The sequence below is a fragment of the Notolabrus celidotus genome, chromosome 21 (genome assembly GCF_009762535.1).
Source record: "Notolabrus celidotus isolate fNotCel1 chromosome 21, fNotCel1.pri, whole genome shotgun sequence".
Classification (NCBI taxonomy): domain Eukaryota; kingdom Metazoa; phylum Chordata; class Actinopteri; order Labriformes; family Labridae; genus Notolabrus; species Notolabrus celidotus.
Window position 1 is genome coordinate 13,885,134 of NC_048292.1, and position 15,710 is coordinate 13,900,843.

The following is a 15,710-nucleotide window of genomic DNA, read 5'->3' on the forward strand; positions in this document are numbered from 1 at the left end:
ATGCCAAGAATACAAAGTTAGTACAAATATTGGTCACTGAAAGAATTGAAACACTCATTTATCCTCAGATATTGCAACGCTGACCGGGATTGTGCGAATATGAAGTTGTGTTTGTGTTTTGTGGGTACAAATGTGCTCTTAGATTATTCTGATAACCAACAGATCCAACACAAAGCTAAATAACAAGACTGTGTCTGATTATGCTTTAATCTGGTTGTTATAATACTTGTTTAAGAATCAGCCATTCCAAACCATGAAACCTCACATTGTCTGACTTAATGGTCCTGGTATTAAACTACACAGATTAGATCTTTATTTAATTTTCCCAGGTTTTGAGAAATATCTGTCACTGAAATTGCTGTTAAGATCAATGGCAGCTGACCTAACAGTCAAATCATGAGGACTTTGTCTTCAGAAGAATGCTACGCTAATGAAAACCACAGATTCTCCTCCATTCACATCCATGTTGTCAGGGTGACGGCACAGTCTCAAGGACATTGTTTCGGGAAAATTACTGGTGAGTGAGAGCAAAAGAATCCAAATAGTTCAAAGTGAGTGAAAAAATAATCTTCAAAGCTTGGGTAAACAAGCACAGGCTGGGAGTGTTAATGAGTTCATTCATCCGCTCAATCTTTTCTCTTTATCTTGTTTGTCCATCGCACTTTTTTTTACATGTTTAATGGTTGCAAATCATTGAAACCCTAAAATAATTGAAAATAGTTAATAGACAACATATCAAATGTTGAGAATGAACATCTTTGTGAAAAATGTATGTTCATTTTAAATGTGATGCTAACAATATGTTTCATAAAAGTTGTGATAGGCACAGCAAAACACTGAAACGTTGTGTAGTGCATTAAGAAAATAACCTGGAGGGACATCTCCAAACTAATTGGGTTAATTTGCATCAGGTTAGCAGTGTGACAGTGTACAGTATATTAGGAAAACCCAGAGAGGCTCTCCGAAGTAAGATGGGAAGAAGTTCACCACTCTGTTAGAGACTGTGAGTACTTCAGAATAATGTTCCTGAGTGTAAAGCTGTAAAGAATGTGAGGATTTCATGATTGTCTTTTAAATTACTTTTAAAAACTCACTATTTAAACTTGCTTTTTATTGATATTATGGTTCATTGCTTTGATTCTTGTTTTAATACTTCTGCTGGGTAATAATATGTTCTTCATTGCTGCCTACTGCTTTGTAATTTGTTTTGAAAAGCGCTTTATAAATGAAGGTATTATGGCACTGCATTTAAACACAGACCTGACTATATTTTGTTTGCTGTTGTGCTGGGGGAACTGCATGACGGCAAGAGAGGGGAACCGGCTCGACAAACTGGTCAGGAAGTGTGTATCAGTGATGGGGAGGGGGGTGGACTCTGTTGGAGAACTGGTGGAGAGCAGAATGAGGAGCATGATGAAGTCCATCCTCAGTAACAGCAGTCACCCCCTGCATGACACTGGTCGCTCAGTAAAGCAGCCACAGTGACCGACTCCTCTCCATGCACTGCAAGACTGGGATGTTCAGGAGGTCGCTCATCCCGGCTACGATAAGACTTTGCAACGGATCTTGCTAATGTGCACTTCATAAATACTACTGATAGTAGCTTTTAACTTATTTTATTCACTTTGCCTTGTTGATGTTTTGGCACACACTGTAGGCTGCTGAACACCCGAATTTCCCCTGTTGGGGATGACTCAAGTATCTATCTAACTTATAGTGGAATTCACTGCATGATCTCAGCATAACTTTCAAAAACCACTGTATACTAAACGGTTCATCACTGCATCTACATATGCAAGTTTAAAGGCAGAAAAACAATACTGGCTAGCAGATATCTGTCCCTCAGGCAGCCCTGCATTAAAACAAACATGACTCTGGAGTGGAAATCACGACACGGAGCTTTAAGACATCAAAGACATTAGCGATCCATCAGTGTGTTATCTCCCCTTGCTTTAAGAGGGAGCGAGAGGGGGCGCTGGTGGCCTAGCAGTGTAAGCACCCCACATACAGGGGCTACAGTCCTCGTTGCAAGGGTCGCTGGGCCCGTTCGATTCCCGGCCGGTCGACCATTTCCTGCATGTCTTCCCCCACTCTCTATTCATCACATTATCTGTCTCTCATCAGCTGTCCTATCAAATAAAGACAAAAAGGCCAAAAAATATAAAAAAAAAAGAGAGCGAGAGAGAGCGAGAGAGAATGAAAATGTGAGAGAGAGATGTTCTCTCTCTGTCCTGTAAACGGTTGTGGTGTGACCTCCCCTGTTGAATTCAGGCCTACTCATACTGTTGTTTTGCTTTTGGTGACAAACACTTTTCAAATATTTTCAGTTTACAAATACAAGTCCCTCGCCCCTCACCCCGCTCCTCTCATCCAAACCGCAGTTACACTGTCACACTGTTGAAAACAATGATGGATATAAACTGCCACATGACAAGTTGACAGAAGCATTCAACCCCAAAGACAGTAATTCTAGTTAAATCTTCCATAAATCTGCACTAGTCATTGTTTTCATATAAACAAAGGATCAAATGACTTTATAAAATGTGAAAGGATTAGATGAAGCAGTGATCCAGTGGAGAGTTACCACACAAGTGGTAGTCTGCAGTTCTGCTCTACTGAGTGCTTCAGTGTCTTTCAGCATATCGTTTGGTTTTCACACCCTGTAATTCCACTGTTAAGTTGGGTCGCTCATTAATCGAGTCCACCACAGAATAAGGCAGACGCTTCCAGCAAGAAAAGTTGTGAAAAACGTTTATTGAGCTTTGCTCTACATGGCTGAGACCGCTTGAGACCGGCTTTGTGCTCTCTGGTGGGGATCAAAAACAGAGCTCAAATAGCTTGTTTAAAAAGGGGGTTCATATTAGACTTGCACTGATCACAACCCTTGAACACAATTAATACTGACTAGGCAATTATTTGACAACATTTTACAGTTTCACCTTCATAAGATGGAAACCTATGTTTTTTGGGGGTTGCAAACTGTTCAAACATAGGTCCACATTATCTTGTTATGCTGATGATGCTCATTTACTGCTTTTCCCTTACACCTGCTCAAGCTTGTTCAAGTAATCGATGTGCATTTGATTTAGTTCAAGGCTCTTAAGCTGATTGTTTAATGCTTTTTCTATTGACTGTATGAGTCTAGATCAGGGGTGTCAAACTCATTTCAGTTCAGGGGCCACAAACAGCCCAAGTTGATCTGAAGTGGGCTGGACCAGTAAAATCATAACATAATAACCTATAAATAACAACAACTCTACATTTTCCCCATTAGTGCAAACAAGTACAAGTACATTCTGAAAATGTTCACATTTAATGAACTATCTTTCCACAAAAACAGCTGTTGTATTTTTCGCCATGATGAGTCTCACAGTGGGATGAATATTTTACTCTTTAAGCACTGAAACATGCTGCAAACACACCAAATACCCCTTCACCTGACACAGAGTGTAATGTTTTCTGCAAAAGAACAGAGATTATAATAATGAAGAAGGTACAGTTGATTATTTTGGACCCCTCAGCTCCAGCAGCAACAGTTTGCTTGTTGGACAGTGTTGTATGCAGGGGTGTAGTGCTAGTGTTAGTAGTTAGTGGATCATCTTATAGTGCTCTAAAAAGTCTTAATCAATCTCAACCAGATTATGCAAACAGCAAGTCATCTATTTTCTCACTTTGAGAAAAAAGGTCCCAGGAATAAAGAGCTGTTCAGGTGCGCTCCGTCAGCACTGTGATTTTATGCGACCCCCAGAGGACAAATTTAAAATTGTTGTTACCTTTAAAAAAAAAATTGCAGTTAATGTCTTCTCTGTAATTTTTTCACTTTGCAAAGCCGTCCTGCAGGCCGCATGTTTGACACCCCTGGTCTGGATGTTGTTGTTGAATGTTGTGAAGTTGCCACTTTGGTCCGGTCCCTCTTTAGATCTCTGATCTTAGTAAGACTAAGTTGGCAAAGTAAGGGAAAATGAGTAGTGAGCAGGTTGTTATGCAGATTTAAATCATTTCACGTTGGGGTTTTGCTCACCTTGAAAATATTCTATTCCACATATCCACCCAGTCACTATACATTACCCCGCTTATTAGCCAGCTTCCAAATAAAGACAACAAGTTGACACAAAATATTGATTCCTTGATATTGATTTATATAACCAGCTTAAAATGAGTCACTCCAGTTCCACGGTTGGTAACACTTCCATGGCTTCCACTTCAATTCACAGTCACAAGTTAAATACTGGCACGCTCATTTGTTACAATTCACATTAAACTGAAAATTTCCATCAAAAGTTATATTACACCAGACAAACCGGACTTTATGTTGACATATTTGTCCTCATTCAGTGCTCCTCCTTCTTCTGCCGTTGGCATGCTCTTAAACATGCATGAGGCCAACAGAAGTCACCACAACTTCTAACATTGCTGCTATTATCACTACCACAACTGTGGTTTAAGTTTCTTTGTAGTGATTGGCAACTTAGAGATGCTCTCACCAGCTCTGCTGCCATAGCCTGGATTGCAGGGTAGGATCCTGCTCCACTTTTCCCAGTCAGAGATGTTTGTGGCGCAGTGACTCCTCAGGCTGTTCTCACATCTGTGCCCAATAACGGTCAATATATCACAACTCTTCAGACCAGCCTGAGACAGAAACTCATGTTTTTGGTGTCATGAGACTTATCCACTGTTATTATGGTGTTTGGACCAATCAGAATAGAGTATCTAACACAGATGGTTAATACACAAAGGTGAAAACTGTTACCTTGCTATGGGATCTATTTTAAGGTTGTTTTTAGACCTTTACAACTTGGGGTTTATTTTTGGCTAGAACAAGTAAGGTTTCCCTCTAAGTAATTCAGCATGATTGATCACCAAAAATATATGTATGCTGATTTAGTTTTTTGTTTCTCAGACTTGTAATAAAAGCATTTTGTATCAGTGTTATCAATGCCAGACTTTCCCTGGATAGTTGTGCCTCCACTAAAGTTGCAGAATATCAGTCACTGCCAAATCCTCTCTTCAGCAGCTTTAGCAATCTTATACTTTATCTTGTGCAAGATATTAATATATATGTTCTTGTGTGTCCTTCCACAGCTGAGATGGAGGAGGAACAGTCAGACGCGATGATGAAAGAGGTCTGCATCACGGAGCAAACACAGTACTACTTTGAGACTGAGACTGTGTCCTTCAGAGGCGAAATAGACTGTGTGAACTGCAGCAGGTAAAAATATCCACTCCCCTCCTGTGATTCATTTGCATCCACTAGACACAAATGAAGTCCCCAGAGGTGGCACTAAAAGAGGAGCTGTAAAAACTCACATGCCATAAAGGTGAAGTCAAGTCACTCTCCTGGACCACCGTCTTGGCGTGTCTGTGTCGTACGCTATTTTTAAGGCCCCCTTGTGCCGGCTAATAGAGTGCCTGCCCGCATGCCACGGCGCGTTCCTGCACATTAGCTGCACACACGTTTCTTTTTTAACGACGGCCATAAAAAAGCAGAGAAAATCATATGTGCACCAGCGACATGTGGGTTTAGGTAAAGGTCTTTGAGGAGGGGCTGGCAAAGCAGGTTTGTGTCCCCCCTTGGAGACTTGATTGAGTGATCTGCAGTGTGTTTTTCATTGTGTTGAAGATTGCAAGGTTTCTGGAGTTCTGCTTAGTCACGCATGAGGAATAACTACAATCTAGCGCAAAGCAGCAGAGCAAAAATCTCCTTTTCCCGGCTTCCTGGTAAAATGTTAATGTCTCTCGATGAAATATTATCTTCCATCTTTCCTGGACTCAACAAGTTTCCCTGTGTCTCTCGTGTGTCTTCTCCTCTCCAGGATGTACCATGCAGAAAAGCTCCCCAAGACAAACCTGGTTTTTATCATCGCTGATGGGAAACTCACCTGCTTGTCCTGTGACAACAAGCCGTTAATACAGGACGAACAGCAGTGTATCCTTTAAGCTAACACAGCTAATATCTGGCAGAGAAAATGACACTTTAATTCAGCAGACAGATGTTCGTAAATTTTAGTTTTACAAGATAACTGGGATAATCGCTTGTTTTGACACAAAGCTATTACCAGATTTCTCACCGCTGACAGCTGAAAGAAAACATGCAGTAAATGACATCTTTCTTTAAAGTTTTTTTAAAAGGGGTTATTTTCGTTTTCTTTCTTTTTCTTTTCTTTCTTTTGTCATTTACGTCTTCATAATCACGCTTTGGGAATAACAACTCATTATTTTTGGACTTAATGGCATTTGAAAATTCTAAACTGGGTTTCTGTGTGTCTGGAAGGCAGATGGTAGTGTCGGGTATGTCTGTTGAACAGCTTACAAACACATCTATGATGTTCCCTGGAACATAGGGCTGTGGTCAATTACAGATTAAGCCTCTTGGAAAAACACAATGCTGGAGAAAGACTACCATTTCATTGAAGTATTGAGCAACAGGCATGAAATCCAAAAAGTAACAAGTTGCCTTAAGACTTTGTGGTCCCTGCATAATTGTACCCAAAGTGCTAGATTTGGAGAGTAACATAACACATCCTGCTGATTTGCTTTATTTGTCATAGCATAATATTTCAGCATTTTCCTTGGGGTAATCAAAGCTACAAGTGTCAACTGAAAAATGACTTTTTCTTCCTGCTGCTAACTCAGAAACACTCTCAAGCGGTCATGATCCTGACTTTACTTCTCCAGCTGAAGGTCCGAATACCTGTGAACTAGCCCAGAATCCTCGGTACAGGAAAGGGCCTGCAGCCTGTTTTGACAACACTGCACATGTAAGTTGCTTTCATCAACCAGATCTATAGCACTCCCGGTTGAGAACCAATGGAAATGTATATTTGTGTTTGGTTGAGGTGCTCTGTGTAGGGTCTCATGAATGAAATTGGCAAGCCACTGAACAGTGAAACCTCTCCCGCTTTATAACTCTCATAAGCATTAGAGAGATTTGCAGAAAATCCAACCTGATACCGGAAAATTCCTCTAAATGAAAGTGTCTAGCTTGTGTTTTGGGGTTTCGATGCTTAAATCATTTGAGTTTATCCCTCAGGAACATTTTTGAAAGGTTACAGCTTAAAGAGCTTAAGTCAGTCTCTTTAGCTCTGATAGTTTTGACAACAAAGTCTATACTGTATTAAGTTATCAAAGGTACAGCTCAGTGTAATCCAAATTTATTGAACACTGGTGTAATGACATGTTCTGCAACATAAATTTACTCAAACAGCAACTTGCAATTAAAGAGGCAAAATATGTTGTAATTAAAGTTACATAAAACTGCACTTTGACTAGTTTGGGACACCTCAACAATCTGAAAAGAAAACACTGACTCATTACTCAACTTGTTGTGTTATTGGTTACAAATCGTCTTTCTATTTACTCAGTCTTCTGGGTGTTCATGTTAGCCTAGTATATGATTCAAGTTTTCTTCCCGTTTGCTCCTTATGGTTTTTATTATTTCATGAAAAATTTCAGAAAATAATGGCCTATCTATTGGACTTTGTAAGTCATTAAAATACACTTCTTGGAATTCTTGTTTGTTGTTTTAACAACAGATACTTTAACCCAGGGTTAGCCAAAATTAGGTTTCAGGTAGCAGACTTCAGCAGCTACAGTAAATGATGTATGCACCAATAATTGGTCAAAAACAGTCACCAGATGACTCTATGATGGTTGTTTGGTGCTGTGTGGCTAGTTATACCTGAGCTTAAATAAATCTTCATGCTTTTTGTTTTGCTATTACAAATGAAAAATGAAAAAAGCAGGCCATTGAAACTAAAAGTTCAACCAACAAATAAATCTGTAGTGGTCTTACTGTTGTTTTTTAGAGACATAAAAATCTATTTATAAATTTAACGTCATCAAGAAAATTAAAATCTTTCAGCCCTTCAACACAGTCGTTGCAGCCATTTGCCTTCAACACCAAGCTCAGGGTTGGACATTAAAAATGTAGCTTAGTGTCTTAGGGGTTAAATGCTGGATTGAGATAGAGAATCCAACAACCATATACATTTCACCATTTTCTGATTTTGAACCAACTGTAAGGGCAGTTGACAGTAAAACAATAAATTAAGACACACTTTAAGTAAAACAGAGGAGCCTATTTGATAAAACATTAGCTACCATCACACTAAAGCTAACATGAGCATTCAGCAACTTACTAGCTAACATTACTTTTAGCTAACAGGTGTCTACATTTTTACATTACTTTTTGATGGTGTTGCTTCAATCAAAACAAAAGCTAGCTAACAGTAATGTCAGCAAGGAAGTAGCTAAAAGCTTTAAGCTAAGTACTTTTGATATATTTTCTCTATTTCCTAGTTAATAAGCAACTGTAGTAACATTGAATAGTGAAAACTACAAAGGGACATCAAGCTAGTGTAAAGATAGATAAAACAAGATGTTTGATAACATTAGCCACCATCAGAAAACAGCAGGAAATGTTTAGCAGTGCATTATTGTTAGGAAATAAGTGGCTGATATCCTCATTGCTAACATTAGCTGTTGTCCAGTGATGGGGATTGAGTTTCTATTTCCCTTCATTTATAACATTTTTAAAGGTGATGTTTGCATTCAGTCACTGCCCACCTTATGGCTACGTTAGCTAGGAGAGTGCTAAATGCTTATGCTAATGGGTCATTAATGTTGTTGTGGTATGAAACATGGTTTTGTGTCTTCGCTATAGAAGGAAGAGGTGTTGAAATAATAATTATTTAATGATTTCCAACAGTATGACATTATTAAAGAATATTAGCTTTTAACCCAAAACAATGATAGAGGAAAATGTTAGCACTGTGAATATGTTCAATGGTAACTGTTGTTGTTTTTTAGCACCTTTTTACACTGTTATTGTTTTCAAATGTATACTCTAGTTCAGTGGTTCTCAAAGTGGGGTCCGCGAACCATAGTGTGGGGGTCCGTGTAATAATTATAAAAAAATTCTGAAATTGTGCTGTGTCATTAAAAACAGCATGTATACAGATGAGGACCATTTGCACCAATGAAACCAGCAGATTGTGCCCATTACTCCCACCCTAGTTAACTTTGGGCCAATAGAAACTGATATGACTGTGACACTCACATCAATCAAGTCATGTATCACTCATTCACACTTCACTCCGGTCACAACTGTTACTGCCACTACTTAGCTTTGTTTGAGCACATGTAACGTGAGCATGGAGCCATTTCTAAATCAGTTCACATTGTCAAGTGATGCTAAATCCAAGCTAGCTAAATTAAGAAGCAAATTAAGCCAGCCAAGCTAAAGCGACATAAGAATATAAGGACAAAACTAAAGACTTTTTCCAGGGAAAGAGCGAGGAATACATCTGACAGAAAACACAGATGGTGAAGTTTTACAATTCAAATAGTTCCAAAGGCGTCTAAGAGTGCAAATGGTAGTAAGCATGTGTTTAATCTATGTTACAATTATGAGGGGTCCTTGGAAAATGTTCTCACCTATAAGGGGTCCCTGGCCCCAAAAAGTTTGAGAACCCCTGCTCTAGATAACAGCGTGTTCTGTTTTAATACTTTTCCTGGAAAATAAGAGGGAGCAACAGCAACATGTTAGAAAACACTGAAAAAAAAAAAATAATAATTGAAATTTCAGTTCACTGACCAGAACCCAAAATATTTCTGCTCTGCTCACAATATGGAAACTATATATCAGTGAGGAAGTCCTACCCATGGCACCTTTCCATCACTAATATCTGTAAACGGTGCATGACACTTTTTTTGTTTTGTTTTCTGGCAGCTCTTCAAAAGCTTTATATGCACAGATTTCCCACGCAAAGGCAAACAGCCGGTTGCTAATCAACTTTGAATAACTAAGCTAAACAAACATTTTTATGAGCCGGACTGAATCTCTGCGTGTGAAACCGCTGTACTCGAATGCTCTGTTTGTTTTCACTCTATAGTCTTTTTCCAGTGTCAGAGTTTGTCAGTCTTATGAATGAAATCTTATGCCTGCACAGTCTTGCTCACACACACACACACACACACACACACACATGCATTTATTCCTTCTCTCACATTCCACTGAAAATGCATCCATCTTGTATAACTGATTTCTAATCCAACTTTCTCTCTATGTTCTGCTTTCTAACTTCTTGCCAACTCTATGGGAGTTTTGCTGCATGATTCTCTCTCTCTCTGTTTTCTCTGTTTCCTGCTCTGTGATTGGCTGTTGATGGTTAGGATGAGGCCATGTGCCGAAGGAGCGCAGGCTCCCCATTGGCTTCCTCTCTGCTCATGTTACTGCTGCCACTGTTCATGTGCTGTCTCGGGTCAGTCCCATAACGCTTGCTCTTTCGCTTTCACCAATCTTACTGTCTTTTGCTCATTTGTGTTTTTTTCCTTCTCACCTTTTTATCCTTTTCTTTTATATCTCTGTTTCTGCTTCCTTTCACATCTTCATTTCTTTCTCCATTGTTTCCTTGCCCTTATCATTCTCATTCATCACTCTTTCTTATGTTCTACCATCATCTGTTTTCACCTCCCCTTAACTTACCTCTCCATCTCCTCCTGTCTCTCACCAACATTTTCGCCGTCTCTCATTGTCTTTGAACTTCCAGCCATGCTTTCTGTATCCATCCCCATCTATCATTATCTGTCTAACCTAATAGAGTCCAGCGCATGTCTCAATAGATAGACTGCTGATTACTGAAGTAGCCAGAAGCTAACCAAATCGGAAAACACACCACTCATTTGCAGTCAGATGTTTCCACATTGCCTCTCATGATTCTCAACTCTTACCTCTCTAAAAACAGAACAACACATTCCTTTCCTTGTTCTTCTTCTGGCATTGAAGTTTGATCAATTCTGGTTGAACAAAAGAGCTTGGAACTTTTACAGTCAAGCATTTAAAAAAAACATTTTAACACTGTTCCTTCTGCCCTCTTGTTCGATCCCTTTATCTATCCCTTTAGTTGACTGTTGCCAAGCCCCACCAAACTTTTGATAGCTATTATGAAATCAGTGTGTAAAGCTAAAGCTAAAGCTGTACTTCATATAAGTTACATATGGCACATGGAATTGGTAATGCTATCTAAGCTACAAAACATGTAGTGGTAAGTAACGTTTCAAAACTATAATCTAAACCGAGCCGTTTCTTGGCAAAACTGCAACTGCTTGGCGTTTCTTATCTGTTATTCCTAAAATGGCTAATGCTAATGGACCTAGTCAAAGAATGACAACTCGACTGCAGACCCATGCTAAACTGCAATTAGCATGTAGGTTGGCATATTTTGAAGCTTAGGTCCAAAACCTAGCCTCCATATTTGACATTTTTGGACTAAGGGTGTGTTGACACTAATATGGCTGCTAAGCTAACATAGCTAATGCTATTTTTTAATCCAACATTCTCACTGTTTACATCACGAGAGTTAAAGGCTGTGGAGTTACACCTGCCATCCAGTAGAGCTTCATTGGGTCATGTGTGTTTGCTCATACTTTGCTAGCTTCACAAACTAGCCCTTATGAAAAAGGCTTTCTCAAATGGGGCATAACTTTTGACCTAATGAACTTCTATGGTTAGCTAGGCTAACATGCTAATAATATCATACTTTGTTACAAAGACAATAATAAGCAGTTGAATTAATTTATGAAGCATACACATCAATGCGTTGTTCTGGTACGACTTGTTATGGTTGCTAACCCTATGAAGGACAACTTCTTGGGGGGGTTTGTAAACAGTCAACTGAAAAGTGTTCAGTGTGTTAGATTTCATCTGTAACTCCGCCTCTTTCCTCCCTTCTTGGTACCAGGAGGAGGACCCTGACTGTGGAGGGGCGTCCGGACTGAGCCCCTCACTGTGGCTTATGGTAGGCCTCCAGCTGGTGCTGCTCTGGGTTATGTCCGGCTCCAGACATCATCAAGCCATCCCGTCATGACCTCGGAACATCTCGAACACACCCTCTTATCTCTCACTCCCTTCGTTATCTGCAAAATGGCAACCAGCATGCCACTGAAATGACGAACGCCGAATGAGAAGCGCTTGTGACAAACAAACAGAAAACGTGTGAGCCCTGCATCCTGCAAGTTCATTCTTTTGATACCTTTTTTTCATTGGATTTTTAAAGTGAATTCACCGGGTTCAAAAGTACCAAGTGTGAAAGAAATGGATATTAGAAGACATCCGTTTGAAAGATTAGAGAACACGACCTACGCCTATCCTTCATCACTCCACTGGTCCCTGCCAGCTAAGATTAGAGGAATCCAGAGATTCATCTTGATTGGCGACCTCTGGACTTTATCTGGCTTGTTGTCATTGATGAAAGAGATCAGACTGCCTTATCGAATCGGAGGGATTTGAATCACAACAGAGGGGCTTTCTATTTATTGAAGATGCTGAGCAGTTTTCTTTTAACACTGCCAGAACAAGAGCTGCCCTTCGCAAGGGGAACACTTTGGTTTGAGTTGATTTGCAGTGGGTAGATTTTAGGTGTTAATTGTTTTTGTGGTTGAGAATTCAGCTAAGATTGCAGTAACAGATGCCAAATTGTTACACCACAAGCTTGTGCCCTTCTTTTGCCTCTGTTGGGTTGCTGATAAAAATGTGGTTGTAGTCTTCTATTTTTGATTGCGCTACCCGGGACATTTTTACAGTCTCTAAGAGGATTCTCATGATAAAGCATCTTCATTTTTGCCACAGTGTTCTTTCATGTAGATACAGTGTGGAAATCATTGCTGTTTTAATGCACAGACACCAACTTCAATCTTCAACTGCCACCTGCTTCTACGTGCACGGTTTTCCGGCTGATCATCCAACCATCAGATGTGATCGAAACCACTCTGTGGACGATTTGGATTTCCTGCCTTTTTTTTGTTGGACTGCTCCAATGAAAACTTTGTTGCCATAGTGCGCATTAACCAATCAGGGTGAGCCTGGCTGGTGTCCTATGCATGCTCACTGGACAGAATCTCTAGTGCCATGTGGACTGTGTGACTCAGATGAACCCTTTAGCTTTTTAGACCGTGGCCGCTGAGTGGAAAGGAGGGTAGCATTTGTTTTATGACTTACTGGGTTATTTAAATGAAACGCAAGGACGGCATGCTACTGTGTGATTTGTTGCCACCTTTACAGGACAAGAACTGGGGTTGTGAGAATTCATATTTATCATTCTCATCAGCAAAATATCAAAACATGACATTTGTATTCACTCACTGCTGTCACTGTGTTAATTATACGACTTTTATTTACTTTTAAATTTTACATCCTGACTGAAAACCTCTATCTATGTCCAGTACTGAGGTTCCCACTTGCAGTTTCTTATACTGGTATGATCTCACCTAGCAGACTTCAGTCAGTCCTCACTTCTAACCTTATCTACCGCTGTATTTCATTTTCTCCAACATCAGTTCATCTTGTTTCATTTTGTGTGCCTTTTTGTCCACTAGTTACACATACATGACATGTGAGAACTTACAGGAAATGTTATGTAGACACGTTTATTTCAGTTGTGTCATCTTTCAAAGCAAACAAAATCCACCAAACTTAGAAAAAGGATGACTTTAACTGCACCAATTCTTAAAGCTGCTTATTAAAAGTAAATCAGACCTAGCATATGAGGATAAGAGTAATAATATCTGAATTAAAGCTACTGTGAGGAGTTTTAAGCTAGTTGTGAAACAGATTGAAATTCATCCTGATGTCTCTCGATAACCTTAAAAAAAGCAAAAGCAAAAAAGCAAAGAAGACCTTTAAAAAAAATGACTTCATCTATAGAGTTGTCTGAAAGCACCAACAGGGGGGTGGGTGTCACCCCAAGTGTGAGCAATTTTCACGTTCCATAGCACAGTTACATTTGACTGTTAAAAAAAAGAGTAGAATAAGACTTTAAATCAAGAAATGCTAATTACACAGTGTGAAATCAGCTTTGTCCACAGAAGGCACCAAAATCAACACAAACTTAAAGCTCCTCACAGGAGCTTTAAATAACTTAAAAATGAAAATGTTGTTCCGATATGAAGAAACGATTTTTAAAGAAAGATGTACTATGTTTTTTTTTAGGTTAATTTATTTATTTATACAATACTAAAAATTGACGAATACTCAAGTAGGCAAGTAGTTAGCGCAACATCCGGCGGACAACTTGAGTGTTGTGATTGTTGTAACTTGTTGCACTTAACAGTTTATTTGGCGCTGCTGTAAAGGGAAATCCTGCAATTTAATTTGTATTTATTGTGCATTGGTTCCTAGAAAAAAATTGACAATCACAGGTTAATGACTCATTCATAAATAATGTGTGGTACCTCACTGAAAAGGCAGAAAACTGCTTTATGATACCAGATGCTTTAAGGGTATAGACCACAATTTTACTGCCTACTAGTGCCCCCAAATTCATCACACTTTGTTCTAATTTACTGTAAAAAGAAAAAAGAAATTCACATGTTTTTGTATTTAACATTTTCAAAACAACACTGAAAGCTGAGTTTGGGGGAACTACACCCACACTTACACCAAAACAAAACCAGGGACTTCATCTTTTTTATGTGTGTGTAATGTATAAACACTGACACATGTTTGAAGGAAACTGCTTCATTCTGTCGGGGAGTAAAAACTATTCAAGAAAACCATTGTAATCTTTGTGTGCCACAATACCGCCACCATTTAATTCTCTCACTCACACAGAATTTTTAAAGATTTATTGCCGTCACATCATACCGTGCTGAAAAATGCCCATCATTATAATGTCAGGGGAATTTAAGGTGCACTTTTTACTCTCACTGTTTTCCACTATAACTGTCCAACAAGTACAGTGTGCTGAGACTAACAATGATATTTATGCTCCACATTTACTAACTCAGACATATGAAGTGCCATATAGGACTCTCTTATTCTCTTGTGGAGAAACCTATTATCGTACTATGACATTTATGCAATTTATCAAGGCAGATGTAAGTCTCTTCAATGGTTTCCCTGTGCTGCATGGTAGTGGCTGACTATCTGATTAAAAAAAAAACATATCCTGTGTGCTCCTGCTTTAGTGTGTAATGTTGGGAAGCATAATATTCTGGGTGTCTGGCATTTGTTCATGATATGATACGGTATGATCAGCTATTACTGCCTTTCTCTTGGGGGGACAGCATTTGGCTCCAGCCTGGTCGAAGTTAGCAGGAGAAGGAACCTGATTGAAATGCACTACTCGGTGTTATTTTAACATTGTAGCAGTGATTCAGCAAGATGTTGGCTACTTATTACAAATCATTAATACTGGATGTTACAGCTGATATTAAAACCAACTATGTTGTGGTTCAGATTTTAAGCTATGCTAGCAGCGCGGCTTCACAAGTATTGTTTGTCAGTCGATTCATCGAACACGTTGGTCCACACTGAATTCACTTCAAAATGATTGGCTGGGTGGATGTTGCACAAACATTTAAAGATCCCAGAGGATGTTTTTAGATGATTTGTATCCTGACTTTAAACTTTGCCACAAAGAAGTTGGCATTTGCAGTTTTGAGTAAAATGTCTCAATAACTTGAATCTTGTGCAATTAAACCTGAAAGATTGATGAGACCCTCGTGATCCATTGTCATAACTTTGATAATCCATCTACCTTTGATGTGATGCCATCATCTGGTCAAAATCATCCATGAATTTTGTAAACATGCAAAAATAATAGCCTTCCCATTAGCGTCCACTGTCCAAATGTTTCCTGCTAAAAAAAAAAGGAAACATTAGCTAAAAGAAATTACAACATTGTGCCTAGCTATAGCAGATTAGAACAATA

General features: G+C 39.2%; 1 protein-coding gene across 1 annotated transcript in view; it reads left to right on the forward strand.

Annotated features, from left to right (window-relative positions):
• The window catches only part of cacna2d1a (calcium channel, voltage-dependent, alpha 2/delta subunit 1a), a 139,409-nt gene extending 123,913 nt beyond the window's left edge, over window positions 1-15,496 (forward strand). The window contains exons 36-39 of the mRNA XM_034673988.1: window positions 5,083-5,209; window positions 5,814-5,926; window positions 6,676-6,758; window positions 11,742-15,496. Of these exons, the coding sequence (XP_034529879.1) occupies window positions 5,083-5,209; window positions 5,814-5,926; window positions 6,676-6,758; window positions 11,742-11,867 (449 nt within the window). The 3' untranslated portion in view covers window positions 11,868-15,496. The remainder of the gene's footprint in view (window positions 1-5,082; window positions 5,210-5,813; window positions 5,927-6,675; window positions 6,759-11,741) is intronic.
• Window positions 15,497-15,710: the final 214 nt, after the last annotated feature.